The sequence below is a fragment of the Carcharodon carcharias genome, chromosome 13 (genome assembly GCF_017639515.1).
Source record: "Carcharodon carcharias isolate sCarCar2 chromosome 13, sCarCar2.pri, whole genome shotgun sequence".
Taxonomy (NCBI): Eukaryota; Metazoa; Chordata; class Chondrichthyes; order Lamniformes; family Lamnidae; genus Carcharodon; species Carcharodon carcharias.
The window spans coordinates 120958768-120975186 of record NC_054479.1 but is presented as its reverse complement, the minus strand read 5'-3'; the positions used below and the strand labels follow the sequence as shown (position 1 = coordinate 120975186).

The window sequence follows — 16419 nt, the reverse complement described above, 5'->3', positions numbered from 1 at the left end:
ATAAAAATGCTTGTCAGAGAAAATTTTTAAAAATTTGACTATAGCCACTGTGGCTTAACTCAATCTAAAAAAGCAAGCATGTCTGCATTGCTCTAGGGTTTTTCTGTTTCTTTAAAAAAAATTCCTGACCCACATAATCTCTTGTACATCTAATATGAAAAATGCTTTTGTATGTTGCTTTCATGTGCACTTCAGTGAAGAAGCAGTTCTCTATTTTATATCTGTTCATGTGGGATATACCAAAAGTTTTGCATATGGTTTATGATTCCTATCCATAAACTTTACTTCCAATATCATGATTTGCTGGTAACATTTCACATCAGCATTTATAATAGGGGAACTCTGTAGGAACATGTCAATGTTTTATGATGAGGAAGAAATCGTATGCCAACATTTCATCCCACTTGAAGCCGAAATGAACCAAACAAACCACTCAAAATACAATTTGAAAGGTATTTTTCCCAACACTTTTTGTCAGTAACTGAAACATCTGTTGTCCACAGTAAGTTGTTGTACAAAATAGCATGATAAATTTACCCAATGAATTGTTTTCAGTGACTTTTAATGTCTGACTTAAAAAGCTTCTGTTACGACAAGGCCTCAAATCTGTCACAAAAGCCCAAGTTTCAGATTTTTTTTTAACTCAACAATTTCAGTAAGCTTTCAATGACATTTCTGCATCTGAAAATGTGTAGTTTGATAACTACTCCAGTATATAATCCGTGGCTCAGCATGAGTTGATATCAAAGAGTGATTTCTTCCTTCCAGTGAGAAGTCTGTTTTTTCCAAAAATATCAATAAATAGAATTCAATAAAGCAAATATTTGAAACAAAACTGGAGATTAAATTTTCAAAGCTCTATTTCAGATAAATCTGACATTTAATAACTGCTTCTCTTCTATTTATAAATATAAAGGCAGCCCTTGTGATTTCTTTGACAGAAATCAAAACCAAAAGAATGTTTGGTCAGTAATTCCAGTTGAAAATTCAATTTTAAAAAGAAAATACTTTACCTATTTCAGGGCAAATAAAGATGGTTAATGAATGAGACCACATCATCCATGTCCCAAGAGTAAACTTTAAAAAAGTCTACCCTTTTTTTTATTCATTCAAGGGATGCTGGCTAGGCCAGCATTTATTGCCCATCTGTAATTGTCCTTGAAGATGGTGGGTGAGACACCTTGAATCGCGGTAGTTCATGTGTTGTAGGTACACCTACAGTGCTATTAGTAAGTGAGTTCCAGGATTTAGATCCATCAACAGTGAAGGAATGGTGATGTAGTTCCAAATCAGGATGGTGTGCAGCTTGGAGGAGAACTTGCAAGTGATGGTATTCCCATGCATCTGCTGTCTCTGTTTTTCTAGGTGGTAGAGGTTGTGGGTTTAGAAGATGCTGTCGTAGAGCCTCAGTGAGTTGCTGCAGTGCATCTTGTAGATGGTACACACTGCTGCCTCTATACGTCAACGGTGAAGTGAGTGAATGTTTAAGCTGGTTGATGGGGTGCCAATCAAGCAGGCCGCTTTGTCCTGGATGGTGGCTTCTTGAGTGTTATTGGAGCTGCACTAATCCAGGCCCAGCCACTGGGTCCGTCTTACAACTGAAAATTTTCTCTTCTTCTGGTCCTTTTGCCCTGTTGCAGCATCTCTACCTTTAAAAGTACCATTAACTCCAATTAAAAATTGTGCTTGTACTTTAAATTTGCACCTGCACAATACTTGATATTCCATTCCTGTTAAGTTTTCATGTTTCCTGTTGAAGTTAAAAGTTTGTGGCTATATAAGTTAAATTTGTGCTCGCAAAAAAGTTTCCTTATCATTCCTTACCCTTCTTTGCTTAGTTATTTCATGTCAGCCTTTATCCCCAGCTCTGCCCAAGGATTTTTCTGGCCTAGCATATGAACAGAGGTGCAGGAATAGGCCATTTGGCCCTCAAGCCTGCTCTGCCTTTCAGTAAGATCATGGCTGATCTGATAGTAACCTCAAATCTGCATCCTGCCAAGCCCCGATAACCTATCACCCGCTTGCTTAACAAGAATCTCTCCACCTCTGCCTTAAAAATATTTAAAGATCTGCTTCCAGCTCCTTTTCAGGAAGAGTGTTACCAAGACTCACCACCCCCTGAGAGAAAAAAAATTGCCTCACCTCTGTTTTAAATGACCGACCCCTATTTTTAAACAGTGAATCCTAGTTCTAGATTCTCCCACAAAAGGAAACATCCTCTCCACATCCACCCTGTCAAGACCCCGCAGGATCTTTTATGTTTCAATCAAGTTGCCTCTTACTCTTTTAAACACCAGTGGATACAATCCTAGCCTGCCCAACCTTTCCTCATAATACGACCCTGACTGCACTCAAATTTTAATTGATCCACACAAACTTTGTGCCGATTGGTTAAACATACGCCCACAAAAGACTTTGTGCCTCCTTTCAGCCATACCTGAATTGTCATGGCTTCCCCTAGCCTTGAACTCTATTCGCTCTGACCCTGCTGCTTTATTTATAGATTTATTCCAAATCACTTTAGAGGGCAAGAAATTCAGAGAAGAGCTTGGCAGGTGACCAAAAGCAAGATTGAAGATATAGATTTGCAAAGATTTTTGAAGATTGAAACAAAAGCAGAAAATGCTGGGAAAACTCAGCAGGTTTAACAGCATCTGTGAAGAGAAAAATAGAGTTAATGGAAATGTTAACTCAGTTTTTCTCTCCACAGATGCTGTTAGACTTGCTGAGTTTTTCCAGCATTTTCTGTTTTTGTTTCAGATTTCTAGCATCCGCAGTATTTCGCCCCTTTTCTGTTTTTACTTAGTTCTGTTGAAGGGTCATGAGGACTCAAAACACCAACTGTGCTCTTCTCCACCGATGCTGCCAGACCTGCTGAGTTTTTCCAGGTATTTTTGTGTTTGTTTTTGTTGAGGAAAGATAACACTGGGTCCAAGTTACATGTGATAATATCATTAGTGAATTTGACCTGAGCTGGCTAAACATTCTGAGCAAGATGAAAGTTGACCTGTGATTTTCAAGCAGAGAGTAGTGAGAAAGGTTGGTGTAGGTTTGGATGGCAATGACACATTTGAGGATCTTAAAGACAAGAGACAGAAATAGATTGGAAATTGGCCAGAAAACAGAATTTGAGAATGGGTTTGTTAAAACAGGGACGACATCACATGCACATTGAAAGACAAGGTGATAGATTTCATAAAAGCTAAAGCAGGCTGGAGGGCGAGATGGAAGAAACTGGAGAGAATTCTGCAGTAGAAGTTGAGGATCCTGATGCAGTTGTGTATGGCAATGGGACAGCAAAAGGCTGAGTTATTGAAATAGCTTAATAACTTTGGAACTACGAGATAGATAATAGGAATATGAAAAGTACTGTTGAAGTCACAAACTTTAATAGTTTGGATGGGTTGAAGTTGTGGAAGGTTGGGCCCAGTTTGAAGTTTGTGAGGAAGAGTGTTGAGATGTTGAATGTGTTGGAGTGGGTGAGATTGGAATGTTGTGGAGCTGGAAGGTACTGGGTGGATATGGCGGAGGAAGTTGAGTTTTAAGTGTAGAGCAATATGCCAAAGTTCTGCATCTCATAACACAAGTTGAGGTGACAGTCAAGGAAGGTGGAGTCAGAGTTACTAAGGAGCTGGCAGAAACAAAAAAGAACAGCATGTTAACATTGAGCTAGATAACATTTTGATTTGTCCAGTTTTTGTTTGGATAGGCATTAACTGATTATAGCAACAGCTTTTGGATCAATGATGGAATGGAGCTGGGTGTTGTCAACAAACATGTAAAAGCTGATTCCATACTTCTAAATGGCATCATCAAGCGGTAATGATGAAGAGGAATGGAAAGAGAATGGAATTTTAAGGTAACTCTGAGGTGCGAACAGAGGAGAAACCATTGAACATGAAGCAATAGCTGCAAAACGAAGGTTTGAGTAGAACCAGGCAATAGCAGTGCCATGGAAGTGGACTGGATAGGAGAGAAGTTGGAATGATCAACAGTGTTGAAAATGGTGGAGTGCTTGGGGAAGGTGAGGAGATGGAAGCAAAATGACAATTGCACAAGGTAATGGTTGTGATTTCTAACATTGCAATGTCTATTTTTTGGTCGGAAGATCTTGAATAAGGAATGATGAAAGGAATGGAACTATTGTTGCAAAAAGTGATGAGAATAGTTGATTCAGTTAATTTGTGTTGCTTGATATCTTGGCATACCGGGAGCTATTCATGTGTTCTCTTTGCAACTCCAGGTTTTGTTACCTAAGTTCTCACTAGACTTCTAAAATTGCTCTACTGTGAACTATTAATGAGACTAACCATTTAAGCTGTCTGTTTTTTTCTCTACAAACTTGACAACTGGATATAAAAATTACATAAATTTGAATTAAGCCTTTCATTCATCAGGCATTGAATCCTTTTGAAGTGAGTTTATTGAAAGGTTATGCATATGAACAGCCAGTAACTTGAAAATGCTTTATTGAAAAGCAAAAAAAAAGTTTCAGCAAAGCATTTTTATCCTTAAAATGTTGGAGTGTATGCTAGGTGGCATAGAATATCATTGTAGAATTGTGCAATGCTATAGATTGGTAAGAAAAGTCCCCTAATTACCTTTATGATGAATGCCTGATGGCACTTGGCCCATTTAGGAAATTGGCAATCCAAGAAGAAGAAAGAAAAGAGAAATAAAAATCAGCCTGTATCCTATTCTACACGAACTCCCACTCACCTATCACCCTTGAATTTGCTGACCAACATTGGGTCTCAGTTGCCCAAGATATCGAATTTAAAATTCTCATCCTCATGTTGAAATCATTTCATTACGTTGGCCCTTCCTGATATGTAACCTTCTCCAACTTTACAACATTTTAAGAGCTCTGTATTTGTATCATCACACCATTGACTGCTCTACATTCAGGTGTCTAGGCTCTACGTTTTGGAATTCCCTCCTTAAGCCTCTCACTTTTCTACCTTTTTCTCATCCTTTAACACTCTCCTTAAAACTTAACTTCTGATCAAACTTTTGGTCACCCATTCTAATATTTATTTAGCTAGTGGCCATTTTTTTAAGGATGCTTCTCTGAAGTGCCTCAAGATGTTTTTCTACGTGAATGACCTGAAATGAATGAAAATTGTTGAAATGGAATGAAGGTTCTCAAATATTTGACTATTCATGCTTATCAGATTTTCTTTCTGCTGCCTAGACCAACATCTTTGCAGGTGTAAAGCATAGTCAACACTTCTATACAGCTGTTACTTGAATATGCATTTAATAATTTATATTGATGGCTCAAAATAGTTGAAATTCTCCAGAGCGCAAACTGAGTGCAACATTTGTTTAGTCCTGGTATGGCATTGAGTGAAAATTCTGCCCTTTGTTCTTCCGTCATTAATGAAGAATCTATTTAAAACGTGCACAATGGAACCCTCTCTCTTAGACTTTTCATAAGATGCCTAGAGTCTCCACATTTCCTATCAATAAGTTTAATAGAGTGGCTGGCTTTGCTGCCGATATTTGCAAATATCTGTTTAATTTTTGGCATTTACGTCTTGGTGCAACCATTAATTTGGACATTTGGTCACTAGTGTCCAAATTTGTTTCAGGATGGAGGGGGTTTTATTGCGAATATTGCCATACTGTTAAGTTAAATTTCATTTTTCATACCAAGATTATTGTACAACTATATACTATGGCATTCTGTTTAAAACATCCTCTGCTTTATTCTCAATTATGCATTTTCAAAAGCATTAATAAGGATTGAGACAAAGTTTTTTTTTCACGGTAACAGGTTGTTTCTTTTTCAAAAACAAAATTGCCGTAAACATACAGCAGGTCAGTCTTTACCTGAAGAGAAAGACAACAAAATAATGGATGACAAATAAAAAATTTAATAGAATCAAAGAGTAAAAAAGGGGGAAGCAACAGGAGGGAGAATGCCACCATCATCGTCTTTGGCAGTCTCTTGGGATCAAAGATGACTTGCTTCCACTCTGGTTCAATAGATTCTGAGATGGCTGATAAGTCCAATGCAGATTCTTCCACCTGTGGGGCAGATAGTGCTTGAAGGGCTGTTTAGATAGGTTGTTTGGAGGTTTGTGCATTCCTCTGACACCTTGATTTTGCCTCTGCATGTTCCTGATGAAATATTTAATGTATTCTGTGTCTTCCCGAATGAGCCTTGATCATTTTAGTCAGTCACAAGCCAGGGTCTTCCATGAGTCGATGGATATGTTTGACTGAGGACATCCCTAGAGTGTCTTTGCTGTCTTTCTGGGAGTCTCCTGCCATGACTGAGTTCTGAGTAGTGTTGTTGCTTCAGAAGTCTGGTGTCTGGCATATGAATTATATATCCCGCCCAACAGAGCTGATTTTTAGTGATTAGCACCTTGATGCTGGGAGCCAGGATAAACTGTCACTTAGGCACGGATTGATCAGAAGAAGATCTTTCTTACTAACTTAATAGATTTTTTTGAGGAAGTAACAAGGAGGGTTGACGATGACAATGCAGTGGATGTTGTCTGCATGGATTTCAGTAAGTCATCTGACAAGGTCCCACATGGCAGACTGGTCAGGAAAGTGAGATCTCACAGGATACAGGGGAAAGTGGCAAGTTGCATCCAAAATTGGCTGTGACAGGAAACAAAGAGTAATGGTCGAAGGGGTTTTTGCGAATGAGAAAGAGTTTCCAGTGGTGTTCCACAGGGCTCAATGTTGGGGACCTTACTGTTTGTTGTATATATTAATGACTTAGACTTAAATGTGGAAGGCATGATTGGAAAATTTGCAGATTGCACAAAAATTAGCCAGGGGGTTGATCGTCAAGAGGATAGCTGTCGACAACAGAATTATATCAATGGTTTGGTTAAGTGGGCAGAGAAGTGGCAAATGGAATTCAGTCCAGAAAAGTGTGAGGTAATGCACTTGCGGAGGGCAAACAAAGCAAGGGAATACTCAATAAATGGGAAGTTATTGAGTGGGGTTGAGGAAGTGAGACAGCTTGGAGTGCATGTCCACAGGTCCTTGAAGGTGGCAGGACAGGTGGACAAGAAAGTATATGGAATGTTTTCCTTTATTGGGTGAGGCATTGAATACAAAAGCAAGGATGTAATGATGGAACTGTATAAAATGCTGGTTAGGCCACAGCTGGAATTTTGTGTATAGTCCTGGTCACCACATTACAGGAAGGACGTAATTGCTCTGGAGAGAATGCAGAGGAGTTTTACAAAAATATTGCCAGGGCTTGAAAATTGCAGCTATGAGGATAGATTGGATAGGCTAGAGTTGTTTTCCTTTGAACAGAAGGGGTGAGGTGTACACAATATGAGGGGCCTAGATAAGGTAGACAGGAAAGACTTGTTTCCCCTAGCTGAGGGGTCAGTTACCAGGGGCATAGATTTAAGGTGATTGGTAGAAGGATTAGAGGGGACATGAGGAAAAACATGCCAAGAAGGCATATGGGAATACTTGCCTTTATTAGCCAAGGCATAGAATACAAGAGCAGGGAGGTTATGCTGGAGCTGTATAAAATGCTAGTTAGGCCACAGCTGGAGTACTGTGTGCAGTTCTGGTTGCCACATTCTAGGAAGGATGTGATTATACTGGAGAGGGTGCAGAGGAGATTCACCAGGATGTCACCTGGGCTGGAGCGTTTCAGCTATGAAGAGAGTCTGGGTAGGCTAGGGTTGTTTTCCTTAGAGCAGAGAAGGCTGAAGGGGGACTTGACAGAGGTATACAAAATTATGAGGAGCATAGATAGGGTAGATAGAAAGAAATGTTTAGCCTTAGCGGAGGCGTCAATAACCAGGGGCATAGATTTAAGGTAAGGGGCAGGAGGCTTAGAGGAGATTTGAAGAAAAGTTTCATGACCCAGAGGGTGGTTGGGATCTGAAACACATTGCCTGAGGGGGTGGTAGAGACAGGAACCCTTACAACTTTTACGATGCATTTAGATGAGCACTTGAAACGCTTTGGCATACAGGGCTCCGGCCAAGTGCTGGAAAATGGGATTTGAACAGATAAGTGCAGCACAGATGGGCTGAAGGGCCTGTTTCTTTGCTGTATAACTTTATGACTCTTATGATTTTCACCCAGAGGGTGGTGGGCATCTGGAATTCAGTGCCTAAGTTAGTGGTTGAGGCTGAAATGCTCAACTCATTTTCAGAACCCATTTGAGAAGGTGCCATATCAAAGATTATTACGGAAAATAAAAGTGCATGGTGTAGGGAGTAGCATATTAACTTGGATAGAAAATTGGCTAGCTGGAAGAAAGCAAAAAGTATGCATAAATGGGTCTTTTTCTGATTGGCAGGATGTGACAAGTGGAATCCCACAGGGGTATGTACTAGGGCCTCAACTTTTTACGATTTACATCAATGATTTAGATGAGGGGAGTGAAGACATGGTAGCTAAATTTGCAGTTGACACAAAGATAGGTAGGAAAGTATGTTGTGAGAGGACATGAGGAGGTTGCAGATGGATATAGATAGGCTGAGTGAGTGGGCAAAGATTTGGCAAATGGAGCTTAGTGTGGAAAAATGTGAAGTTGTTCAGTTTGGCAGGAAGAACAAAAAAGCAGAGTATTACTTAAATGGAGAACGGCTGCATAATTCTGAGGTGCAGAGGGATCCCTGTTCTAGTACATGAGTCACAAAAAGTTAGTATGCAGGTACAGCAAATAATTAAGTAGGCTAATGGAATTCTATCCTTTATTATGAGAGGGATTGAACATAAAAGTAAAGATGTTATGCTTCAGTTATACAGGGCATTGGTGAGACCTCACCGCGAATACTGTGTGCAGATTTGCTCTCTTTATTTAAGGAAGGATGTAAATGCATTGGAGGCGGTTCAAAGGAAGTTTACTTGATTGATACCTGGAATGAGTGGGTTGTCTTATGAGGAAAGGTTGGACAGACTGGGCTTGTTTCCACTGGAATTTAGAAGAGTGAGGGGTGATTTGATTAAAGTATACAAGATCCTGAGCGGCCTTGACAAGGTGGACGTTGAAAGGATGTTTCTTTTTGTGGGTGAGTCCAGAACCAGGGGACACTGTTTTAAAATTAGGGGTCACCCTTTTAGGACAGAGATGAGGAGAAATTATCTCTCTGAGGATTGTGCAACTTTGGAATTCTCTGCCTCAGAAGGTGATGGAGGCGAGGTCATTGAATATTTTTAAGGCAGAGGTAGATAGGTTCTTGTTAGGCAAGGGGATCTAGGGTAATCGGGGTTAGATGGAAATTTGGAATTCTAAACACAAGAAGATCAGCCATGATTTTATTGAATGGAGGAGCAGGCTTGAGGGACCAAATGGTCTACTCCTGTTTCTATTTCTTATGTCCTTATTTAAAAAGTACATGGATCTGCAACTGAAGTGTTGTAACCTGCAAGGCTGCAGACCAGATGCTGGAAAGTGGGATTAAAATGAGTGGCTGGTTTCTTTTCTCTCTTTTTAGCCAGTGCAGACAAGATGGGCTGAATGGCCTCTTTCTGCACTGTAACTTTTCAATGGTTCTTGGCTTGGGAGAGGACGCTACTGTTGGATTGCCTTTGTTGCCACTGGATTTGGAGGGTCTTGCGAAGACACCACAGGTGCTACCTTCTTGAGGTGCCTGCTGAAGGTTGTCCAAGTCACAAGAACATAAACAAGAGACCTAGCAATCGCAAAAAGAGAAGAAAATGAGTGCAGTACATTTCATTTTCCAATATTTTAGCTTTAATATCAGAACTGCATTTAAAGAATTTCTGTCTCATTTATTTAAATCCACCATTTTCTCTCCTTTTTTCCAAGGGTTAGCATCTCACGAAGAAAGATCATCGACCTGAAATGTTAATTGTTTCTCTCTCCACAGATGCTGCCAGACTTGCTGGGTATTTCCAGCATTTTCTGTTTTACATTAGCACCTCGCTAACAAGCTATTTGCACATTTATTTCGGTTTCTTTTAACATGTCTATTACCTGATAGGACTCCTTGTATCATCTAACAATCTCCCGCTTTTGTTTCAAACAGGTTGAAGACCATTCGCCCATTCATTTCTTCTTTTTGATCTGTTTTGCCTGTGCTTTCTTTCTCCTTCCTCCTTTTCTCGTTTTGCTAATTCAATTAAAATACTTGTTCCTATTATATTTTTCAGTTTTGAAGTACATGGTCTGAAACACTGACCTGCCTTTCTTTTCACAGGTGCTGATTGATCTCATGTGTATCCAGTATTTTCTGTGTTTGTTTCAAACTTCTAATAATTACTGTTTTTTTTGTATTCTGTTTGGATGTTCCCTTTTCTAAAATTTGTTTATTCATTCTCTTTTTTTTAAAGAGGGAAAAGGTTTGTTGCCATGAAAGTGGTAAAGAGCGCCCAGCATTACACAGAAACAGCTCTGGATGAAATCAAGTTACTGAAATGTGTAAGTATAACGTCATCAATAGTACTGAAACAAATAATCATTTGTATGACTGAAATGTTACGACCTGGGATCTTCATAACTTAATGTTAAGGGTTTTCTTGGGTTGCCAACTCTGGTTGTACACATTCCTGTAAGTTTCAGCACATGGCTTCTTGCCTCCAACGACCCTGCCCCCATACTCCTTTCATTTGTCACCCAGCACATCTATCCTCTCAGTCCCCGCTTTCCCAAGCCATTTGGAAGGTAAACAGACTCTTCATTATCCTATTTGGTAATTCTTGAACATCAAACAGCCTTTTTCTCTCCATCTTCAATGTTTTTATAACTAATAAAGAATAGTGTTCAAGTAAATAACAATTATTTGAATTTTCCTATGACTGTTTTCTCTGGCTGCATGCATGACTGGAGATTAATCTTTAATTCCCAGGGACGCCAGGGAATTCCTAGAAGATTGGCAATCCTAGGGTTTCCCCATATTAACTTGTATTGGAATTGTGGTTGGTGAAGTCTTTAACTTGGGGAAGTTGAAATTTGTTTTTCAAAAATAGTAGATCTCCTGCAACATGATGTTCTGTGGTCTGGATTGTAGTTTCTGTTGTTTACCACAGTTTCGCTGAAGCACAAAGGCAAAGTGAAATAACAGACTGACGAGGTAAAAATAATGCATACCTCAATAAAACAAATATATCACAGATATGTTATTTTTGATTTCATTTACTTAGTTTTTACAAAACCCTTAATATGTAAGCAAGTATTGCATTAATAGAGCAGAGTGGGCAGGGCTATTCCATAATTTTCAGTTTGGTAAGCAGACTTACTCCTCTTCATTTTTTGACTGATGTTCAAAGTCTGCCAAGGCCTGCACTTTGTCAATTTTTGCATGTGTCTCGTCGTCAATATAGGAAGCTCAAGAGAGTGTGCTGCTGAGATAAATTGCTTATTCGCTGCTGACGGTTCTGGTCATGGACTGAAACCTTGGGCTCAAAATAGGGCTTTCCTGGAGCAGGGTGGAACGTTACTTTAGTTTCCTTCATGCTGATCATAAGGCCAAAGTTGTCACATGTATTGGAGAACAAGTCAATGTTACATTGCATGTTCAGCTCTGAACCAGCGGCTAGTGCACAATCATCAGTAAACAGGAAATCATGAAGTATGTTCTTAAAGACCTTGGTTTTTGCCTGGAGTTGTCTCAGAGTGAACAGCCTCCTATCTCTGCAATATCTGACTTCGATGCCAGGATCACCATCGTGAAAGGCACCGGAGAGCATGGTGAGAACTTGGACTGTGTACCAGTTGTCACCCAAGAAGCACTAAATATTTTAGTTCCACAGGAAAAGGATGAAAGCTTCCATTTTACATTTCTGTGTCACACACCTAGTATTTAAGCATAGCTAGGGATCTTCACCTGAAGTTCAAGTGAATTCTAAACTCAAACCCCAAACGCAAAGAGGAAGCAGGTGTTGAGGAAGAAAAGTTCTTACAGATGTTTCTAACAAATGGTCCATTTTATGGATAAGTTTAGAAATTTAAAAAAAATTATGTGCCTTAATATTTTCATGTTATAAAGACACTCTTGGCCATATATAGCTACATAAATGAAAAAGGAAAACAATGAAAGCAGGGTAGAAACAGAGAACATGATTGATTTGGTTACTTTTGTGGTGCTTGATTTGTAAATAGTAACTTTGGTGGTGGGTGTGGGAAGATAGAATCGATTGCTATTCTTCTGGTTCTTTGGTATCTTTTGCTCAATTTGATCTGTTCACGTTCTGTCATAGAATAATATGGAAAGAGGCCATTTGATCCATCATGCCTGTGCTAAATCTCTGAAAGAGTTGTCCAGTTAGTGCCAATTTACTGCCCTTTCCTCATAGCACTGAAAATTTTTACCCTTCAAATATTTATCCAGTTGCCTTTTTGGAACTTAGTATTGAATCTGCCTCCTACACCCTTTTCACCAGTATATTACAGATCAGAACAACACATTGCATAAAGCAAATTCTCCTCTTCTCACCTCTGGCACTTTTGCCAATTACCTTAAATCTATGTCTAATAATTAGCAGCATTTCTGCCACTGGGAACAACTTCTCCAATGAATCAGACAAATGAAATTTAAATTAAAAACAAAATACTATGGACGCTTGAAATGTGAAATAAAAACAAAGTGCTGGAAATACCAGTTTTTGTTTCCGATTTCCACCATCCGCAGTATTTTGCTTTTATGTGGGAAATACTCAGCAGGTTTGGCAGCATCTGAGAGAAGCAGGGTTAACATTTCAGATTGAATGTGCCCCTCCAGAACTGAAGGAAGGTAGAAATGTGATGGGTTTTATGCCGTTGAAAGGGGGAAGAACAAAAGTGAAGGTCCAGGATAGCGTAGAGGGCGGGAGAGATTAAATGTCAAAGAGGTCATAGAACAAAAGACAAAGGAAGTGATAATGGTTATGGTAAAGAAACAAAGCATTTGTCCAGAGTGAGTGTGAATGGCAGAATAATGAACAGCTTTGTCTGAAAGTAAAAACATGAGAAACAAGTTTCAGACCAGCAGGTGGCAAAAAATCAGAATCAAAATGGGGGACAGGAGTTCATGGTCTGAAATCATTCAACTTAGTGTTGAGTCCAGAAGGCCGTTAAGTGCCTAATCGGCGCATGAGGTGCTGTTCCTCGAGCTTGCTTTAAAATTCACTGGAACACTGCAGCAGGCTGAGGATCAAATATAGTTCTTTTTTCCTCTTAAGTATTTGTAGTACTTCAGATATGGTTTACTTCTAAGGTCATAAATTGAGCCTCCTCAGATTTTTGAGAGAACACCTTCAGGTCCCCAGTGGTTACTTAAAAATCAAACTGTATTTAACCAGAAGGTAACATTTCAGAGAAGGGATGTCAGATAGAAATAAGATGCTGGAGGCCAGGCAGAAAAGAAGCACTCGAAGAAAAGTTCCTTAGCGGGTGACCAGGTTGGGAGAGTCCGATATCTGAAAGTGAGGCACTCAAAGTCAAGCAGAGAAAAATAAAGAAAAAGTGCAAAATACGAGTGTGATGAGACTCTGCAGGAGATGAGCTGCCCGAGACTAAATGGGACAGAGCCATCAGCAGCAAGGCCAAGAGGCAGTTCTTCTGGGTGCAAGATCGGTCAAGGAGAAGGGCAAAGTATGGAACCCAGCTGGAAATTTAAATTACAGTTGAGTAGAGTCAGCAGAAACAGTGAGAAGGGCAGTTATAACAGAGTGAATGGTAGCTTCAATTTGTAGGTGACTGAAAAGTTTTTTTTTTAAGTACCATGTGAGCATAAGTGGATGGGAAAATACAGGTTGGCAAGCAGGCAGAAAAAGGATTTATTGGGGCAGCAGGCAAATTTGGGTGACTTGTTCCACTGTGCCGCCTAGTGCATATCAGGAAAAATGGATTTTGCCAGTTTAACATGTTGACAGATCCTTTTCTATTACAAAGTATTAAGATGGGGTTTATCCATTATACATTGACTTAAAAAGACTGATACAAAAATCATAGCAATAGAAGGTAGGGTTAATGTTGCACAAGAAGTGTGTTCTATTTGCAAGACTGAGTGCGTTTGAAAATTCTGTTGTCTGTGCTGTTGGAACTTCATTGAAGCTAATATAAAAACTGGCATAAATATTGGGAAATCACTATGTAAAATTATGAAGTGTGACATTTTACAGATCTAATCATTTTCAAATTGCATTCTAACTGATTACAAAGAACGAAAGGGCCTGAAAAAGTACACTACAAGCCATGTCTTAACATTTTTAACCGTGACATTGTACTGCACTTGATTTGAATCTACTTACAAGTTACAATGGGCAGAATTTAGTGTTGGTGAGAGGGGTCCCACCCACTGCTTGGAGAACAGATGGGAACCATCGTATCACTTTTCCCTAGGAGGGCCAGTGCAATTAGCAGGTAATTAGGTACTCATCAGGCCTCCCATTGGATTAAGCCCTTAATGGGTGGAAATCCTGTCACCGAGATATGTTAGCCAATCAGAGGCTGGCAGCTCTGCAGTACTGGTAGTGCCGCAGTACCAATAGTGCCACCGGGAGCAGTGACCGCTTCCAGAAATACACTGGGGCCTTCACCAGGGGTCGATGCGCAATCTCTGGAGATAGTAAAGTGGGGCTCATTGGGAGATAGTAAAGTGGGGCTCATTGGGAGTTGCTGGAAAGAGGAGGAGGGCCGGAAGCAAGGGCGGGGGTTTGGCTTTAGGTAGACACCCCACCTTTTCAGATACTGAGCCCCTCGATCAGGCACTGAGTGCCCATGAATGAGGGACCACCCCCCACCCGCCTGGTAGGTAGCTGGGCGGCTTTCTGGAGGCACAGGAGACCATTGCGTGTATCATTTAATTCATGAGCCACCATTAAATCCTAGTGGACTCGTGATAATTGGATTTAAGTGGCTCTTTAAAGAGTCTAACTCGCTTCCCACTGCTAGTGTGTGACTTTCCCAAGTTGGCCCCTTCCCACTGTGCACTTAATTCAGGACAATTTTCCCACAACTGGAAATCAGACAATGCAGGCTCCGGTTCAATTCTTGCCCACTCCAGCGGGCTCCACTAGATTCCGGCCAGTGTTTCTTATCTGGATGACTTTGAAATTCAGATTTCATTAAGTTAAGAATTTAATGAAGGGAAAAATAGTTTTTCTGTTAGGAAGATAGAAATTTCTGCCATTTCCCAATTGGAAATGCATAAGGTAAGTTTTTAAAACGCATTCAAGAGTTAACAATAAAACCAACAGGTGGTGCCCTCTCATTAATTCTAAATTTTATTTGCTCAGGTGCGAGAAAGCGATCCCTGTGATCCGAACAAGGACATGGTGGTACAACTAATCGATGATTTCAAACTTTCAGGCATGAATGGCATACGTATCCTTCACTTGGCATACTTTAATGGTGCAGCATATATTGCATCCCTGTGTGTGGCTTTCAGAAATATTTTAAAGTAAGCGCCTCATTTTTATTATTCCACCACTCTGATATAATGTGGTGTTTAAAGTTGCACTACAAATTCTAGGACATAGGTAGCAAATTGATGATTACACACACCCCCTCCAAATACTGTCTTTCTCCATGACCATTGGTAGCACATTTCTGGGGTGGTCAAATAGCACTGTTCACTAGAAAATTCTGAATTTTAGGTTAAAGGTCTTGCATTCAAGTTAATTTGGTGTTTCACCTTTTTTTTCAAAAACTATTATTGGAAAAAATGTTTTATATTTGTCTTTATCCAGCAGATCCTCCTGGTATAAGGGTCAGGGACCTGGGCTGGGTGGGAGCTTTCACAACTTTTCCATTCCTCTGATTCCTGAGGCTTCAGCAGCCAATGCACAGTTCCATCATTCTGACCCCTGCCTCAGTCCCTTTAACTAGGAACCTTGCTTTGATAAATTTGGTAGGTAATCCTGTGTGCCCTCTCCAGTCAGGAAATCTGGAAAGAGGATGTTAATGCCGTGGCTGAGTTAAGAGACACAGCAAAGCCCCCTACTTGATCAAACAGGTCCCTGACTCTACTGGTTTCCTCATTTCTATGGGCAGAATTTTATCCTATTATGTAAATAACATTAGTCACTGTGCCGTATTTGTATACAGGATTCACCACCTCATTTTTAAACTAAAAAGGAGTCTTTACCACTAGTTTATCCAGCACTTATATTTCCATTCTGGGAATTGGGTGCCTCCTCAGTTTAATAATGAGAAATATGCGAGGTCATTGGCAGCTATGAAGACTTTATTTTAATTACAAAGTAACTGGACATATGAAAAATTGAGATCAGTGTTTTTTTCTTGACTATGTTAAAGATGTCTGCATGGTGTTTGAAGTCTTGGGTCACCACCTTTTGAAATGGATCATCAAATCAAATTACCAGGGACTTCCTATTCTTTGTGTGAAAAGTATTATTCAACAGGTAAATCAACAAAAAGTGAGCAGGATATTGAACAGAAAACTGTCCCATGTTTTTCAAATGCTGTATATCCTCATGTATTGGCTTTATTCAGCTTTTGCTAATGTTTGA

The 16419-nt window shown here is 39.8% G+C and overlaps 1 protein-coding gene across 11 annotated transcripts in view; it reads left to right on the top strand.

The window, feature by feature from the left end:
* LOC121285811 (SRSF protein kinase 2-like) overlaps window positions 1-16419 on the top strand; it is a 246803-nt gene that overhangs the window by 161933 nt on the left and 68451 nt on the right. For all 11 annotated transcript variants that reach the window (XM_041202657.1, XM_041202654.1, XM_041202656.1 and 8 more), the window contains 3 exons: window positions 10300-10387; window positions 15184-15271; window positions 16205-16311. In XM_041202657.1, coding sequence (XP_041058591.1) covers window positions 10300-10387; window positions 15184-15271; window positions 16205-16311 — 283 coding nt within the window. The remainder of the gene's footprint in view (window positions 1-10299; window positions 10388-15183; window positions 15272-16204; window positions 16312-16419) is intronic.